This window comes from Anolis carolinensis, unplaced genomic scaffold (genome assembly GCF_035594765.1).
Source record: "Anolis carolinensis isolate JA03-04 unplaced genomic scaffold, rAnoCar3.1.pri scaffold_15, whole genome shotgun sequence".
NCBI lineage: Eukaryota > Metazoa > Chordata > Lepidosauria > Squamata > Dactyloidae > Anolis > Anolis carolinensis.
The window spans coordinates 7,643,668-7,661,073 of NW_026943826.1; the positions used below are offsets into that span (position 1 = coordinate 7,643,668).

Genomic DNA, 17,406 nt, shown 5'->3' on the forward strand with positions numbered 1-17,406 from the left:
CAAGGGACAGCCAGGGTTCAGTTAGGGGACAGGCAGACTTAGGCCTCACTTAGGCTTCTTCCACAGATTATCAAATTTGCACTGGATTATATGGCAGTGTAGACTCAAGGCCCTTCCACACAGCTATATAACCCATTTATAATCTTATATTATCTGCTTTGAACTGGATTATCTTGACTCCACACTGCCATATAATCCACTTCAGTGTGCAGTCGGACACAACTGGACTTAACGTCAGGAGAAAACCTTTACCCTTTACCTTAACTACCACCAATTCCTCAATACTTTACAATGTCAATACAACACATGGCTGGGCGCAGCTAGTTCCTTTCTAAAGAGGAATTGATCAGCAACTGAACATACGAGAAAGATTTGGGAGAATTCACCATGATTTATAGGAGTTGTAAGTACTGGGATGTATAGTTCACCTGCAATCTAAGAGCACTCTGACTCCACCAATGACTGACCTGGAACTAACTTGGTACACAGAATTCCCATGACCAAGAAAAAACATGGGATTTATAGGAGTTGTAGTTCACCTACATCCAGAGCGCATTATGAACCCAAACAATGATTGATCTGGACCAAACCTGGCATGCATACCCGATATATCCAAATTGGAATAGTAGTAGATTTTGAGGGGAATTGGCCTGGACATTTTGTAGGTACTGGGATTTATAGTTGACCTGCAATCAATGAGCATTCTGAACTCCACCAAAGATGGAATTGGATGAAACTTGGCACACAGAGCCTCCATGACTAGCAAAAAATACTGGAAGTCTTTGGGGACAATTCACCTTGATTTGGGGGAGTTGTAGTTCACCTACATCCAGAGATCACTGTGAACCCAAACAACGATGGACCTGGACCAAACTTGGCACACAGACCTGATATGCCAATATTTCATTACTGGAGGGGTTTGAGGGAACTGACCTTCCTTTCTGGGAGTTGTAGTTCACCCACAACCAGAGAAACTGTGACCTCCACCGATGATGGACATGGACCTAATTTGGCACACAGAACCCCCATTACTCACTCAATCTCCTGGAGGGGTTTGAGTGGACTGACTCACCATAGTGGGAATTGTAGTTTACCCTACAGCCAGAGAGCACACTGGACCCCATCGATGATGCACCCAGAGAAAACTTGCCCAACATCACAAACTTTCATTACTGATGGAGTTTCTCAGGGTTAACCTGGCATGATGTGAGTTGTAGTTCACCCACAACCTTATGCATTTTGTACAATTAAAAAATTGACTTTTTCAAATAATCCGAGCAATGCTGGATACCCATGCTAGTTTCTTAAAAAATACTACTACTACACGAGACTTGAAGTCCAATCCATTGAGCTTTTCTTATAGGAGAGCTGTTGGATTATGGTTGTATGTGTATGAAATGTAAATCAAGTGTTTCTGCTGTTGTGCAAGAGTGTGTGTTTCAGCAATGAAACAGTTAACAGCAGGCTAATTTTGACTGACAGCCTGCTGTGACCTATGGGGCATGGTTTCCGGCCTTTGGAGGTTGGAACTTCCTCCAGACTGAGGAATGTGCTTTCTTATCTCTGTGTGTGTTGAGCTGTGCTAGCCGAGGGAAGAGGCAATAGAAGAATGCCTGCTCAGAGCGATGGCTTTTGCTATGCTTTGTAAATATGTATTATAGATACTGAATAAAGGTTTGGACTTTAGACTACATATGTCTTTGAGTCTGACATTGAACACAGGAATTGGTGTGGCAGACGATTGCAACCAATTCATCAGGGTGCTGGAGCAGATGATTGATGGAGTTTGAAGAAACCCACACAGCCAGCACCCTGACCCCACGCTGACAAGAGCATGGGAAGCTACTTGATACTGAGTTAGAGTCTTGGTCCATCAACCTCTCTACTGTCAACAGATACTAAGCTGATCTGGGTCTGGTTGATAGCTAGATGGAGGATGACTTGGAAATTCTATATATGCTCTTGGATTTCCATGATATGGAAAAAAAATGAATGGAAACCAGCATGAGACAAGAAAGAGGCAACCATCTCCAACGGTTAGACACTAAAGGATAAGCCAGTTCTGCCCCTTCCCAATACTCACGCAGCGATTTGGTCTTCCGGAGCCCCTCCAATGAAGAGATCAGTGTCCAGATTCAGCCCATCTGTGCCACTTGGGCTCTCGCCATTGACATGAGGTTCCCCGTCCACAGAAAGCATGCCACTCCTTCGGTTCCGGTTGACCACCAATTGGTGCCACCTACCGGGCTCAATGGGCACCCGGCTTGTGATGATGCCTGTCCCAGAGCCGGTGTTGAATCTGAGGAGGAGACAAGAAGATCGTTCTGAAGATGGAGATTAAAATGTCCACTGTCCCCTACCAAATGGAGATGTGGAGCTTCAGGAGACATCAACCTGTCACTGATATTGATACACCATCACCTCCCTTTCTGGACCTCCTCAAAAGGGCCTCCTCCATCCAACCTCTAAGAACTCATCTAAGAACATGGATTTAGAGGTCCCAACATATCTTAACTAGCTCTTGAATGAACATTCATAACCAAAAGTGCTGTGACTGTCTGACAGAATAGGACCTATGAGCCCATGTATGATGATGATGATGATCATCATCAAGATCATCATACATGAGTTGAAGGATACTATCCACAACTGTGATGTCCTTCTGAGCTTCTGAAGAACCTCCAAGCCATGTTCATGGCCCTCTGAAACATGCCCAGCCCTGCAAGCAAGCCACTCACCTGAGTTCCACAAAGCCATTCACAAGAGCGAGGGAGATGAAGTCCTTGCCCCGATTCTGCCCGTTGTACAAGAGCAGCCCGCTCAGCTCCGAGGCCCGGAACTCCATGGCGATGCGCACAGTGTGGTAGGCCTTCATCATTTTGAACGCCAGGTAGGACTTTCCACCAAAACTTGGGATAAAGTACCTAATGGCTGATGGAAGAGATGGGATATGTGAAGACTTCTCCCCGCATAGGTGGCATGATGAAAACTGAGAACACTCACTTGAGACATGGTTATACATAGATGACCCGATGATAATCATAGTATATTCTTGGTAAAACTAGATCAGTTAGAGCTAGATGGTTTAACAGAGGGTTTAGAGAGGATTGTGGGCTTTCCTGTGGCACAAAGTGATGGGCTCTCAAGTCTGGGAATTTCAGGTCTGGGAAATGATGTTTGTGAGAAAACTGCCTTTGAAAGTGTAGGGTCTCAAGGTCAGTCTGAGGAATCAATAGTAGATAAGGATTCCAGTGATAAGGAGGGTTCCCAGAAGCCACCTACAACTACGGAGATCAACAAATGAGAGCCGAAAATAGAGTATGCTGGGCTAAGAGATTGTGTGGGAAAGTTGGGGAGAAAATTCATGGGAGACATGATGCTTTCATGGGTGGCTATTAAACAAGTTCTCTTGTTCATGGTGCAAGTCAAGCTTTGATTTTGGATTTAATATATCCTGGAAGTTTTCTATGTTTCTGTTCATGTACTCCTGTTCACGTCTTATTAGTTATATCTTTCTGACTGTGGATTTATGCTGTTATCTGTGATTCCTGGCTGGAACTTTATGAGACATTTGGATTATTATTTGGATTTGTGTCGGTGTCCACACCCTGGAGCTTACATTTTTCACACACTGCTCCTCCTTTCCCGGCTGGACAACTGCAGGTGAAGTCCCGGCCGTCATCTTCGCAGGTGCCGCCATGGAGACAGGGGTGGGAATCGCAAGGCCGAGCTGGTTTCTTGGTCGTGGGGGGCAGGCGGAATGGCTTCTTACGGGATGTGGTGGCTGGCGCGGTGGTGACGGGCCTCTTCGTGGTGATTGGGCCGGAGGTTTTACCATTGGGTCTCCCCGGATACAATGCCCGGGGCACAGCCGTGGTAGTGAAGTGGCGGGTGGTGGCGGCTGGTGCCATGGTGGTGGCTGTGGTGGTGGTGGTTGTGGTGGTGAAGAGCTGGGGGATCCAATCTAAAACAAGTCAAAGCAGGAGAGGAGAGTTTAGGAAGTGATGAGACATTTCAGAGCAGAAAATAATATTTCTATGCTTAAAACATTTCTTGTGCTGGATGTGCTTCTTGTACAAATTAAATTTCAATTCTCAAGATTAATGTTGTAAATCAGCCATCAGAGGCTGATGGTTTAACTGGTTTAACTGATGATTTACAGAGGATTGTGAGCTTTCCTGTGGCACAAAGTGATGGACCCTCAAGTCTGGGAAATGATGGTTCTCTCTGTGAGAAAACCAGCTCGGAAAATGCAGGGCATCAAGGGCAGGCAGGGGAGTTAGAAGCAGCAACAACAGATAAGGAATCGAGTGAGGAGCTGAGTGATAAAGAGGGTTCTCCTGCAGTCACGGAGATCAACAGAAGCCTTTGTTTACAAATCAGAGCTGAAAATAGACTGGGAAGGTTTTTTTGTTTGTTTCAGGAGCGACTTGAGTAACTGCAAGTCGTTTCTGGTGTGAGAGAATTGGCCGTCTTCAAGGACGCTGCCCAGGGGACGCCCAGATGTTTTTGATGTTTTTCCATCCTTGTGGTAGGCTTCTCTCATGTCCACTCATGGAGCTGGAGCTGATAGAGGGAGCTCATCCACGCTCTCCCTGGGTTGGATTCAAACCTGGCAGCCTTCAGGTCAGCAACCTAACCTTCAAGTCACAAGGCTTTAATCCACTACGCCACTGGGGGCTCCTACTGCGAAGGCCAGAGAGATAATTTGGGAAAGTTGTGGAAAAAGCTCACGGGAAACATAACAATTTCATGGGTGTCTGCCTTGAGGTCAGTTCAGGCAATGCTGCGTTAGAGTGAGAAGCTACGCCTGAGTTCTCTTGTTACTGGTTCAAGACAAGCTTTGATTTAGGATGCAATATATCTTGGAAGTTTGGTAGACACCCATGAAATCGTTCATGTACTGTACTTCTGATCAAGTCTTACTAGTTACGGTATATTTGTTGTATCCCAGCCACAGGCTGGACAGATTCAAGATGAAGATGAAGGGGATTCTGGTTTTGGGATTCAAGAGCAGCAGTCTGAGGCTGAAGCCAGCTCAGAGATGCAGTTTCAGTTTGAGCAGGATGAACTGCTGACCCCAGGAGAAATAGATAACGGTCAGGCTGACATTCTTCCCTTGAGAAATGATGAGGGAGAAACTTCAGCTTTGGAAAATAATGAGGGAGACGGTTTAGCTCCAGGCCAGGTGCAAGATAACGGTAGCACAAGCAATGAGTTATCCAGAGAGGACCGTTTGCCTTGGATGGGTTCCCAGTTTCGTAGAAGTGAGCGTTTAGTGCGCAAACGGGAGTCTAGCTGTGGGAAAAGGAACGCCTTCCTGAGTTGTTATTAAAAAGTGCTTTTGCAGATCACTCTTTGTCAGAGCAATTCATCGCTTCATCTATGTGGATGTTTTCCTTGCCAGTGTTCTTGGATTCTTGGACCTTGTTCTTTGGACTCTATGGACTAATACTTTGCCTTGTGGATTATCTTGGATTCTTGGACCTTGTTCTTTGGACTCTATGGACTAATACCTTGCCTTGTGGATTATCTTGGATTCTTGGACCTTGTTCTTTGGACTCTATGGACTAATACCTTGCCTTGTGGATTATCTTGGATTCTTGGACCTTGTTCTTTGGACTCTATGGACTAATACCTTGCCTTGTGGATTATCTTGGATTCTTGGACCTTGTTCTTTGGACTCTATGGACTAATACCTTGCCTGGTGGATTATTGCTCTTGCCATGCTCTTTGAACTTATGGACTTTGCATTTTGGATTATTGGACATTTATTTACCTTGTGATCTTATTGGACTTATTGACTCTTTCACTACAACTTGGAACTACCTTTTGATTGCTTGCTTGATTTATAACCTGCTTTGCTTAATAAAAACCTCAAAAGACTACCTGTGTGTTTGACTGGGTATCTATAGCAAGGTGAACTTAGCCTGAGGTGTGACAATATTTTCCTGTTTGTGGACTTATGCTGTATCTGTGATGCTCAGTGAACAAGAGCCCAGACTTGGAACAGTGAGGGATATCCCAAAGTTTGGGCATGAGCATACTCCAAAGCATACTTTACAACCCATGGGGGCTTGCTGTCACACATTAAACCTATAAGCTCCCAGCTCATGTGGCATTTCTGCCTCCCCCTCTCCACCATCACCCCCTGAGGACTCTGCAAATTAAGTGAGCCATCCGTCGTAATGTGAGAATTGTCCCTCTATGTCTTTGCGGGGGCGACACATCAACCCTGGACTCAGCAGCAGATCAAACGCACGGGGAAGCTTGTGCTAATTAATGGCAGCGCCGACTGATTCTTCCTTCTTTCCAAAGAGATGAAGGAGGCATATTTTGAGACTGGATAAGGCAGATCCTCCTGGGGGAGTCCGTCGGAATCCACGAGGTGCGGGATGGGGAACTTTGCGAGGCTTTGCATTGTCTCTTCGACATCGAAATGCCCTCTAAAAATCTCAGAGAGAGCGGAGGAGGACAATACACCAACGGGAGCTTTTTGATGGGATGGGACCTCTTTTGAAGGAGGGAAAGCCAAGCAAGACAAAGAAGGGAAAGGCGGGAGGAACGGGGACGACGGGCAAGGGGAGGAACACACCAAAGTCCATGAATCTGATGTTCTCCTGCTGAGGTTTTTTCACCAAGATGGTCCTTTTCTTCGAGGCTTTGATCTGCTTCAGAAGAGCTCTTTGGATGTCGGTGGCTGCGAAGGTTGTGGCTAAAAAAAGGACAAGAAAAGTGAGATGAGCTACACCCCTGGAAATCAGCACTTCTCATTCTGTCTCCCATCTCTCGCAATAAACAAGGCACACGGGGTCCACAAACGCACCGTGCTGGCTGCGTTTTGCCAAACAAAGGACACATTTGAAAAGGAGGGGGTTGGAAGCAATGGAAAGGCAAGGTGCTTTGATGCCCTCCAGCTCCGATATGCCTGCAGCCTGGTTGCTAAGCAGTCTTTCCCTGCTCTTCTTTCTCACCGTCACATGAAATATAAGGATGTCTTTGAAAAGGGGGAAATTCTGCACCAAGTGAATCCCGAGGGATAATAACGTGAGAGGATTTCTGCATAAACCCACTCCCATTCAAAGGCTCAAATCTATGGATTGGATGGATTTGGAATAGTTCCCTTGTTGGGCAACAGCTCCCAAAGAGGCCAAAAGGAACTTTCCCAAACTGAGGGCGAAGCTAGGCCTGAGACAGGGCTGAGCCTCTATACCGCTCCTGAGAAGCCTTTTAAGACGAAAGGGCAGGGTCTCTTTCCAAGAGCGTGAGACAGGGCTGAGCCTCTATACCTCTCCTGAGAGGCCTTTTAGGACAAAAGGGCAGGGCCTCTTTCCAAGAGCATGAGACAGGGCTGAGCCTCTATACCTCTCCTGAGAGGTCTTTTAGGACGAAAGGGCAGGGCCTCTTTCCAAGGGCGTGAGACAGGGCTGAGCCTCTATACTTCTCCTGAGAGGCCTTTTAGGACGAAAGGGCGGGGCCTCTTTCCAAGAGCGTGAGACAGGGCTGAGCCTCTATATCTCTCCCGAAAGGCCTTTTAGGACGAAAGGGCGGGGCCTCTTTCCAAGAGCGTGAGACAGGGCTGAGCCTCTATATCTCTCCCGAAAGGCCTTTTAGGACGAAAGGGCGGGGCCTCTTTCCAAGAGCGTGAGACAGGGCTGAGCCTCTATATCTCTCCCGAAAGGCCTTTTAGGACGAAAGGGCAGGGCCTCTTTCCAACAGCGTGAGACAGGGCTGAGCCTCTATACCTCTCCTGAGAGGCCTTTCAGGACGAAAGGGCGGGGCCTCTTTCCAAGAGCATGAGACAGGGCTGAGCCTCTATACCTCTCCTGAGAGGCCTTTCAGGACGAAAGGGCAGGGCCTCTTTCCAAGAGCATGAGACAGGGCTGAGCCTCTATACCTCTCCTGAGAGGCCTTTCAGGACGAAAGGGCGGGGCCTCTTTCCAAGAGCATGAGACAGGGCTGAGCCTCTATACCTCTCCTGAGAGGCCTTTCAGGACGAAAGGGCGGGGCCTCTTTCCAAGAGCATGAGACAGGGCTGAGCCTCTATACCTCTCCTGAGAGGCCTTTCAGGACGAAAGGGCAGGGCCTCTTTCCAAGAGCATGAGACAGGGCTGAGCCTCTATACCTCTCCTGAGAGGCCTTTCAGGACGAAAGGGCAGGGCCTCTTTCCAAGAGCATGAGACAGGGCTGAGCCTCTATACCTCTCCTGAGAGGCCTTTCAGGACGAAAGGGCGGGGCCTCTTTCCAAGAGCATGAGACAGGGCTGAGCCTCTATACCTCTCCTGAGAGGCCTTTCAGGACGAAAGGGCAGGGCCTCTTTCCAAGAGCATGAGACAGGGCTGAGCCTCTATACTTCTCCCGAGAGGCCTTTTAGGACGAAAGGGCAGGGCCTCTTTCCAACAGCATGAGACAGGGCTGAGCCTCTATATCTCTCCTGAGAGGCCTTTTAGAACAAAAGGGCGGGGCCTCTTTCCAAGAGCATGAGACAGGGCTGAGCCTCTATACTTCTCCCGAGAGGCCTTTTAGGACGAAAGGGCAGGGCCTCTTTCCAACAGCATGAGACAGGGCTGAGCCTCTATATCTCTCCTGAGAGGCCTTTTAGGACAAAAGTGCGGGGCTTCTTTCCAAGAGCGTGAGACAGGGCTGAGCCTCTATACCTCTCCTGAGGCGCTGTAGAGGTTCAGCCCCGTCAGGCACTTGGGAAGAGGCCCCACCCCCTCCTCTAGCCCCGCCCCCTGTGTCCAGGACAGGGATAGAAGCTCAGACCTGCCTCAGAGCTCGTAACTCCGCCCATCCCAGTCCTGGCCTCCTATTTGTGGCCCCGCTCACCTCCCCTTCCCCTCCCCGCCCTGCATCTTGGACTAAGGGAGAGGCTCAACCCCGCCCTCTGGAGCAGGAGCCACGCCCATCCATCTAAGCCACGCATCCCTTTCCAGGGAGCGCTGAGTCATATTTTTTCTGGAAAGGGGGCAGCAGGCCAAATATGTTTGGGAATCACTGCCCTAGAGTTATAGGGTTTGTCAATGAAAGCTATCCAATTGTCCAAGGACAATGCTCACCTGGGTCAAAATGGGCCTCCACGATGACGCGCACGGGGTTGCTTTGGCTCAGGTCTCGCACCCGGATGCTCTTGAAATCCTTCTTGATGTCCGAGTTGCGGAAAAGTTCATCCAGCTAGAAATCAGGCAGGTAAAAGAAGGAAAGAAAAAACCAGAGACAAAGAGCTTTAGGGAAGCTTGGATGAAATCTAGATCAAGGTTTGGAAATATGTAGGTAAAGGTAGGTAAAGGTTTCCCCCCAATGTTAAGTCCAGTCATGTCCAACTCTGGGGAGTGGTGCTCATTTTAATTTCTAAGCCGAAGAGTCGGTGTTGTCTGTAGACACCACTAAGGTCATGTGACCACTGGCACGACTGCATGGAGTGCCATTACCTTCCCGCCAAAGCGGTACCTATTGATCTACTCACATGTGCATGTTTTCGAGCTGCTAGGTTGGCAGAAGTTTGTAATTCAGTTCAGGCAATGCTGTGTTACAGTGAGAAGCCAAGCCTGAGTTCTTACTGAAATCCAGATATGCTACATCCACGGCATTCCCTGCATCTACCCAGCTTGTAACTCGGTTCAGGCAATGCTGTGTTATAGTGAGAAGCTAAGCCGGAGTTCTTACTGAAATCCAGATATGCTACATCCACGGCATTCCCTGCATCTACCCAGCTTGTAACTCAGTTCAGGCAATGCTGTGTTACAGTGGGAAGCTAAGCCTGAGTTCTTACGGAAATCCAGATATGCCACATCCACGGCATTCCTTGCAGCTTGTAACTCAGTTCAGGCAATGCTGTGTTACAGTGAGAAGCTAAGCCTGAGTTCTTACGGAAATCCAGATATGCTACATCCACGGCATTCCCTGCATCTACCCAGCTTGTAACTCAGTTCAGGCAATGCTGTGTTACAGTGAGAAGCTAAGCCTGAGTTCTTACTGAAATCCAGATATGCCACATCCACAGCATTCCTTGCAGCTTGTAACTCAGTTCAGGCAATGCTGTGTTACAGTGGGAAGCTAAGCCTGAGTTCTTACGGAAATCCAGATATGCTACACCCACGGCATTCCCTGCATCTACCCAGCTTGTAACTCTATTGAAAAAACTCACTGCGCTCTCAATGCTCCTGGCGGTTTCTCCAAAGAGTTCCGACTTGGGATCGGCCATCTCCGGCGTGTAAAAAAGCTCCTGGCCTTCAACTTCTTCCAAGATGAGGACTCCTTGGAACACCTTGGTCGCTGAAGGGGAAGCCAGAGAAGAGAGAAACCTTTGTTATCTCCGTTGAAACATCTCGTCACACAAAATATAACGTTTTCACAGCAAACTAATCAGAGTGTTCAGTCCCTTGGCAGGGAAAGAGGGGTAGTGAGAAGATGGTGGTATATGGGTAGTGCCAGCGTTGTGGGGTTAGTCTAGATGGGCACGGGCAGCGCTATGGAAGGTTAGTATTTTGACAATGGCAGCAACCCACGGCTTTTAGAATTGGCAGCGTTTACCATACAGGTTCCTCCAAGCTCCACCCTGGATGGTGGTCCTCCTGGACCGGCTGAGTAACAAGAGAAAGACGGTTAGCTGGAGGTAGGAAACACACGGTATACAAAGGCTCTGGGATGCCCACATGCACAAACCGGACTCGGAGGGGGCCCAAAGGAATGAAAGAAGGGCGGGAGGAGGCTCAAGGAACTATGTCTCCCACATAGTTCTTGCTACGAAACAACAAGAACAAGGAGCAGAGAATTTTCGGGAAGGGAAATCGTGGCAGCGAACAGCTATGGTCAGATACAGATACCAGAACAGGTTACAGCACCACCAGAAAGTACATTTTCCATACAATTTTAGACAATCTGATACTTCTGAGATATTAAATAGACCATTGTATTCAAAGTAAACAAACATCAGACAGATACACATCCTTACCAATCCACTGATAGTTGGATATTTGTCGTGTGACTTGTATGTATTTTTTGTTTTGATCCGCAATTCATCTTACTATATTTTTTAAAGTGTTGGAAAGTTAAACATGTTTGTTAATTGCTATTATATTGGTCCTTGTATTATGTATATGTATTGAATGTTTTTATGATGTGGCGCAGGCTGGAGAGCAGCTGCAATGAATCACTGCAATGAATCACTCTGACCAGGAGGTCATGAGTTCGAGGCCCGCTCGGAGCCTATGTTTGTGTGTCTTTGTTCTATGTTAAAAGGCATTGAATGGGGCCGGGCTGTGGCGCAGCTGGCTAGTAACCAGCTGCTATAAATCACTACTGACCGAGAGGTCATGAGTTCGAAGCCCGGGTCGGGTTAAGCCTCCGACCATTAATAGCCCCGGCTTGCTGTTGACCTATGCAGCCCCGAAAGACAGTTGCATCTGTCAATTAGGGAAATTTAGGGACGCTTTATGCGGGAGGCTAATTTTCAACACCATAAAACTGCCAGCAAAACACAAGGAAAGGAATGAGGAAGTACAGCCACTTCTTGACGGCGAAGCAACAGCTCCCCCTGTGGCCGGAATCGTGAAGCTGGAAAAATGTTTAAAAAAATGCCTCTGAGTCTGTCTAATGTATGTTGTTTGTCTGTTGGCATTGAATGTTTGCCATATAGGTGTTCATTGTAATCCGCCCTGAGTCCCCTTCGGGGTGAGAAAGAAGGGCGGAATATAAATACTGTAAATAAATAAATAAATAAATAAATGTTTGCCCTATATGTACATAATGTGATCCGCCCTGAGTCCCCTTCGGGGTGAGAAGGGCGGAATATGAATACTGTAAATAAATAAATAAACAAATAAACCGCTCTGAGTCCTTATCGGTATATAAATAAAGCTTTGTTGTTGTTGTTGTGTTGTAATTGTTTGGGCTTGGCCCTGTGTTAACCGCCCCGAGTCCCTTTGGGGAGATGGAGGTGGGATACAAAAATAAAGTTGTTGTTGTTGTTATTATTATTATTATTATTATTACTATTGATATTCAGTGGTGTAGAAAAGAAGACACGAAGGGCACAACGGATGTATATCAAATGTAATTCAACCCAGTCTTCAACCATTTTTTTGCCATCAAAGGCCTGGGATTTATCTGATAACATTTTGATCCCTAATTAAATGTCCTATTTCTTTCCCAGTACCTCTCTCTCTCTCTCTCTCTCTCTCTCTCTATATATATATATATATATATATATATATATATATATACACACACACACACACACACACACACACACACACATACACCGTATATACTTGAGTATAAGCCGACCCGAATATAAGCCAATGCACCTAATTTTACCACAAAAAAACTGGGAAAACATTGACTCCAGTATAAGCCGAGGGTGGTAAATTTCAGAAATAAAAATAGATACCAATATAATTACATTAATTGGGGCATCGGTAGGTTAAATGTTTTTGAATATTTACATCAAGCTCCAATTTAAGATAAGATTGTCCAACTCTGATCAAATCATGATTCTCATCTTCTTCAATGTAAATGTGCTTATGTATCCTTTTAATAATAATAGAGTAAAATAATACATGTAATAATAATAAATGCAGGAAAATAATACATGTAATAATAGAGTAAAATAATAAATGCAATAATAAGATCAGAGTGAAATAATAAATGTATTATTATTAATAATAAAAATAGAGTAAAATAAATGTAATAGTAGCAACAATAGAGAAAAATAATAAATGTAACAATACCAATGATAATAGAGAAAAATAATAAATGTACCATATATTCTCGAGTATAAGCTGACCCAAATATAAGCCAACCCGGACCCTCACCCGAATACATGTAATAATACCAATAATAATAGAGAAAAATAATAAATGTACCATATATTATCAAGTATAAGCTGACCCAAATATAAGCCAACCAAGACCCTCACCCAAGTATAAGCCGAGGGGGGATTTTTCAGTCTTAAAAAAAGGGCTGAAAAACTAGGCTTATACTCGAGTATATACAGTATATTTTTTAAAGTATTGGAATTTTAAACATGTTTGTTAATTGCTATTGTATTGGTTCTTGTATTTTGTATTATATGTATGTATTGAATGTTTTTATGATGAGATAGAGCGGTATATAAATAAAGTTTTGTTGTTGTTGTTATTATTATTGTTGTTGTATTGTAATTGTTTGGGCTTGGCCCCGTGTTAGCCGCCTCGAGTCCCTTTGGGCAGATGGAGGTGGGATACAAAAATAAAGTTGTTATTATTATTATTATTATTATTATTATTATTATTATTATTATTATTATTAATGATATTCAGTGGTGTAGAAAAGAAGATTGGTTGTGTAGAATAGATATTCAACTGCAAGTCTTTACTTCTGACTTTAGCTTTTTACACCTTAGTTATGTAGTGAATGTGCTGTGTGCTTTGAGATCTCTCTCTGCGAGATGTAGTGATTGGTGTTTTTCCCCGCTCTTGAAACCTTAGAAGAGATGGGTTATAGAGTAGCTCAGACCCAGTTCTTGAACCATTATTTTTATTGTAAACAAACCTTTTGTAATCTTCAAGATTGAACTCTGCATGTTTACTCTGCTAAGCTGTAAAATCTTTACAGCCACATGGCACTTCGTACTCTGCTTGCTGTGAGCTGAATGCTCAACTCTAAGGATCCTGCTGTTTATATTTTGGATGCTCTGCTGTATTTTTGAGTAAGTTTCCATAAAAGACACACGAAATCCCTACAGTTCTTACAGCTCAGTATGTGCAACTATTTCTTCCTGTGACAAAAAGCTTTAAAATATAATATTTATTGCTTCTCAGAGAATGTGTATCTCAGAATAATTGATTTATTTTCAAAATTTTCAAATTGAAAATTTTCAATAAAATTATTTTTTTTTAAAAAATTGATTTATTATTATTTATTAGCAGCATTTATATCCCACCCTTCTCACCCTGAAGGGGACTCAGGGCGGCTTACAAGCTATATATACATACAATATATTATATTACAGTAGAGTCTCACTTATCCAACATAAACGGGCCAGCAGAATGTTGGATAAGCGAATATGTTGGATAATAAGGAGGCATTAAGGAAAAGCCTATTAAACATCAAATTAGGTTATGATTTTACAAATGAAGCACCAAAACATCATGTTAGACAGCAAATTTGGCAGAAAAGGTAGTTCAATACGCAGTAATGCTATGTAGTAATTACTGTATTTATGAATTTAGCACCAAAATATCACGATATATTGAAAACATTGATTAGAAAAATGTGTTGGATAATCCAGAATGTTGGATAAGCGAGTGTTGGATAAGTGAGACTCCACTGTATTAGTATAGCACAATATAAGCACTATATAAGCATTACAGTAGAGTCTCACTTATCCAAGCCTCGCTTATCCAAGCTTCTGGAGAATCCAAGCCATTTTTGTAGTCAATGTTTTCAATATATTGTGATATTTTGGTGCTAAATTCGTAAATACAGTAATTACAACATAACATTACTGCGTATTGAACTACTTTTTCTGTCAAATTTGTTGTAAAACATGATGTTTTGGTGCTTAATTTGTAAAATCATAACCTAATTTGATGTTTAATAGGCTTTTCCTTAATCCCTCCTTATTATCCAACATATTCGCTTATCCAAGCTTCTGCCGGCCCGTTTAGCTTGGATAAGTGAGACTCTACTGTATATATTATTATATTGTACTATACGACTATATTGCAATATTATTAGTAATATTACATGTAATATAAATATACAATTACCGTATATACTCAAGTATGAGCTGACCCGAATATAAGCCGAGGCACCTAATTTTACCACAAAAAAACTGGGAAAACATTGACTCCAGTATAAGCCAAGGCTGGTAAATTTCAGAAATAAAAATAGATACCAATAAAATTACATTAATTGAGGCATCAGTAGGTTAAATGTTTTTGAATATTTACATCAAGCTCAAATTTGAATATAATATTCATATTATACTATACTAATATTATAATATATTGTATATACATAAAATATTGATTGTAACATTATAATCTATATATATAAAAGGGTAATGAAATTTCGGCCTAGGACAAAACAACACAACTACACATCCCAGAAACACAAAACTTGGCAGCACAACCCCTCTACAACAAAAAGAAAAGAAAAATAAAGTCCTAATTAGAGGGAGATGAATAATTGTTTTTATCCAATTGCTGCCAGTTAGAAGGCTAAGTTCCACCCACTTAGTCTTCTAGCAACCCACTCAGCTCAGGGGACAGGCAGAGTTAGGCCTCACTTAGGCCTCTTCCACACTGCCTATAAAATACAGATTATCTGATTTTAACTGGATTATATGGAAGTGTAGACTCAAGGCCCTTCCACACAGCTATATAACCCATTTATAATGGACTTAATGTCCGGAGAAAACCTTTACCCTTGACCTTAACTACCACCAATTCCTCAAGACTTTATTTCCCATACCACCAGACTTCGCCACAGCAACGCATGGCCAGGCACAGCTAGTATGCAATAGATATACACAAATTCTTGTGTCTGGATACTCCCTAGTTCCAGCCACACACCAAGGTCATCATAGCTCATTAGTGATTAACTCTTTACACACTATCACACACTCTGGATGACGCAATCTGACTGCAATACAAGCATGGCACAAATTACATGTAAACACCCTCATTACACAAATCTCACATTGACTCAGTTTCCCCTTCTACCGTTACAGGAGGGCTAGAGAAGCTCAGCGTGGCTCACAAGCTGTCCAAGGCCTACAGCACCGGCTTTATCGGCTGCATCCGAGACATCATCGTTGACCGCCGGGCACAGCTAGTGTGTGTGTGTGTGTGTGTGTGTGTGTGTGTGTGTGTGTATATATATATATATATATATATATATATATATATATATATATATATGTAATGTGCATAATTCCCATGGAGTAAACAACAAAACCACTGGACCAAATCACACCAAATTTGGCCACAAAAGACATTAGTCATCCAATCAATCTGCATGCGGCAGTGTGTCAGCAAAAATGGCTAGGCGTGTCAGTGCTGACACGCGTGTCATAGGTTGGCCATCACTGTTGTAGGTAGAAGCAAAACGCATAAGGTAAAAGGCCTAAATTACAGACCGCTTCAATCCCCGAGAGGTTTTTGTGTTTGCACAAACCGATGCCTCTCAGAACTCCAAGAATGTGAAGAAATGCAAAGCTTGACCGAGTTCCTTCCTCAGTGTAGGAAAGCAACAGTCCGAAACGGACTTTCAAGAGCGAGTTATCAAACTGAATGCTTGCCACAAGTGGAGTAATGGAGCTTAGCCAATTTCACAAAGATCGGAGTGCCCCCCTTTTCTTTAGGAGTTGTGTAGACTTCTGTTAAAATGACAGATCCCAGAATTCCTGGGCTGTCAGCCTAGAACAGCGGTCCCCAAACTACAGCCCGCGGGCCACATGCGGCCCATCGAAGCCATTTATCCGGCCCCGTCTCTTCAAGTAAAGACTTTCTGTATATATTTCAGATTTCAATATTAATGTCAAAAATAACATAGTATGATTTTACATAGGATTTGTGCTACATTAGAACAGTAGAGACAAAAAACACTTAAGTAAAATAAACATTAAATATTAAATAACCAAAAAAATAAACTAAGGTGGGAATCTGCTATTGCAACACATCCAATGAAGTGGTTTAAAACCAGTATTAGGACTAAGTACGTTCCAGTCTACTTGGAATACATGAAGCTCATTCCAGAAGCGTGTTTAAGAATATTATTATTATTATTAACATTGAGGCTAGGTGGCCATCTGTCAGGGGTGCTTTGCTTGTGCTTTTGGTCCACAAAGGCAGAAGGGGGTTGGGATTATTATTATTATTATTATTATTATTATTATTATTATTATTATTATTATTATTATTGCTCGGTGGCCAACTATAGTTTGGCCCTCCAACCGTCTGAGGGATTATGAACTCGCCCCCAGTTTTAAAAGTTTGGGGACCCCTGGCCTAGAAGAATTGAACGTCCTTGGAACAAGGTGGAAATTCTGCTCGAATGTGACGTATAGATCGAAATAAAGCTTTGTACACAAAGCAAGACATGATATTTACCCGGGCAATTGCTTCCTTCTGAATCCACAGCAGCCGTCTTGCCGTCAGAGCAGCATCCCAAGGGGGTGTTGTAACACGTGGCTCGCTCTATTACTGGGGTCCCCGTGACCCTGGTTTCTTCTGTCTCTTCATCACCTACAGCAAACATTTGAGGATCAGAGTGAGATTTACGGTGCCTTGGATTTTTCAAAGTCTATCAAACTATTTTTCAGAACCAGCCTACAGCTTCTACCTGTGTGAATCACATAATCCTAGAGTTGGAAGAGGCCCCAAGGGCCAGCCAGTCCAACAACAACAACAACAACAA

At 43.8% G+C, this 17,406-nt stretch overlaps 2 protein-coding genes across 13 annotated transcripts in view; both read right to left on the minus strand.

Annotated features, from left to right (window-relative positions):
- Positions 1-17,406, minus strand: part of agrn (agrin) — a 471,015-nt gene that overhangs the window by 45,165 nt on the left and 408,444 nt on the right. For all 12 annotated transcript variants that reach the window (XM_062965817.1, XM_062965814.1, XM_062965810.1 and 9 more), the window contains 7 exons: positions 17,100-17,234; positions 10,148-10,275; positions 9,060-9,174; positions 6,596-6,715; positions 3,620-3,964; positions 2,739-2,931; positions 2,084-2,299 (listed from right to left, as the gene is read on the minus strand). In XM_062965817.1, the coding sequence (XP_062821887.1) occupies positions 2,084-2,299; positions 2,739-2,931; positions 3,620-3,964; positions 6,596-6,715; positions 9,060-9,174; positions 10,148-10,275; positions 17,100-17,234 (1,252 nt within the window). The remainder of the gene's footprint in view (positions 1-2,083; positions 2,300-2,738; positions 2,932-3,619; positions 3,965-6,595; positions 6,716-9,059; positions 9,175-10,147; positions 10,276-17,099; positions 17,235-17,406) is intronic.
- LOC134294501 (uncharacterized) overlaps positions 1-17,406 on the minus strand; it is an 85,038-nt gene that overhangs the window by 18,686 nt on the left and 48,946 nt on the right. The window lies entirely within an intron of this gene.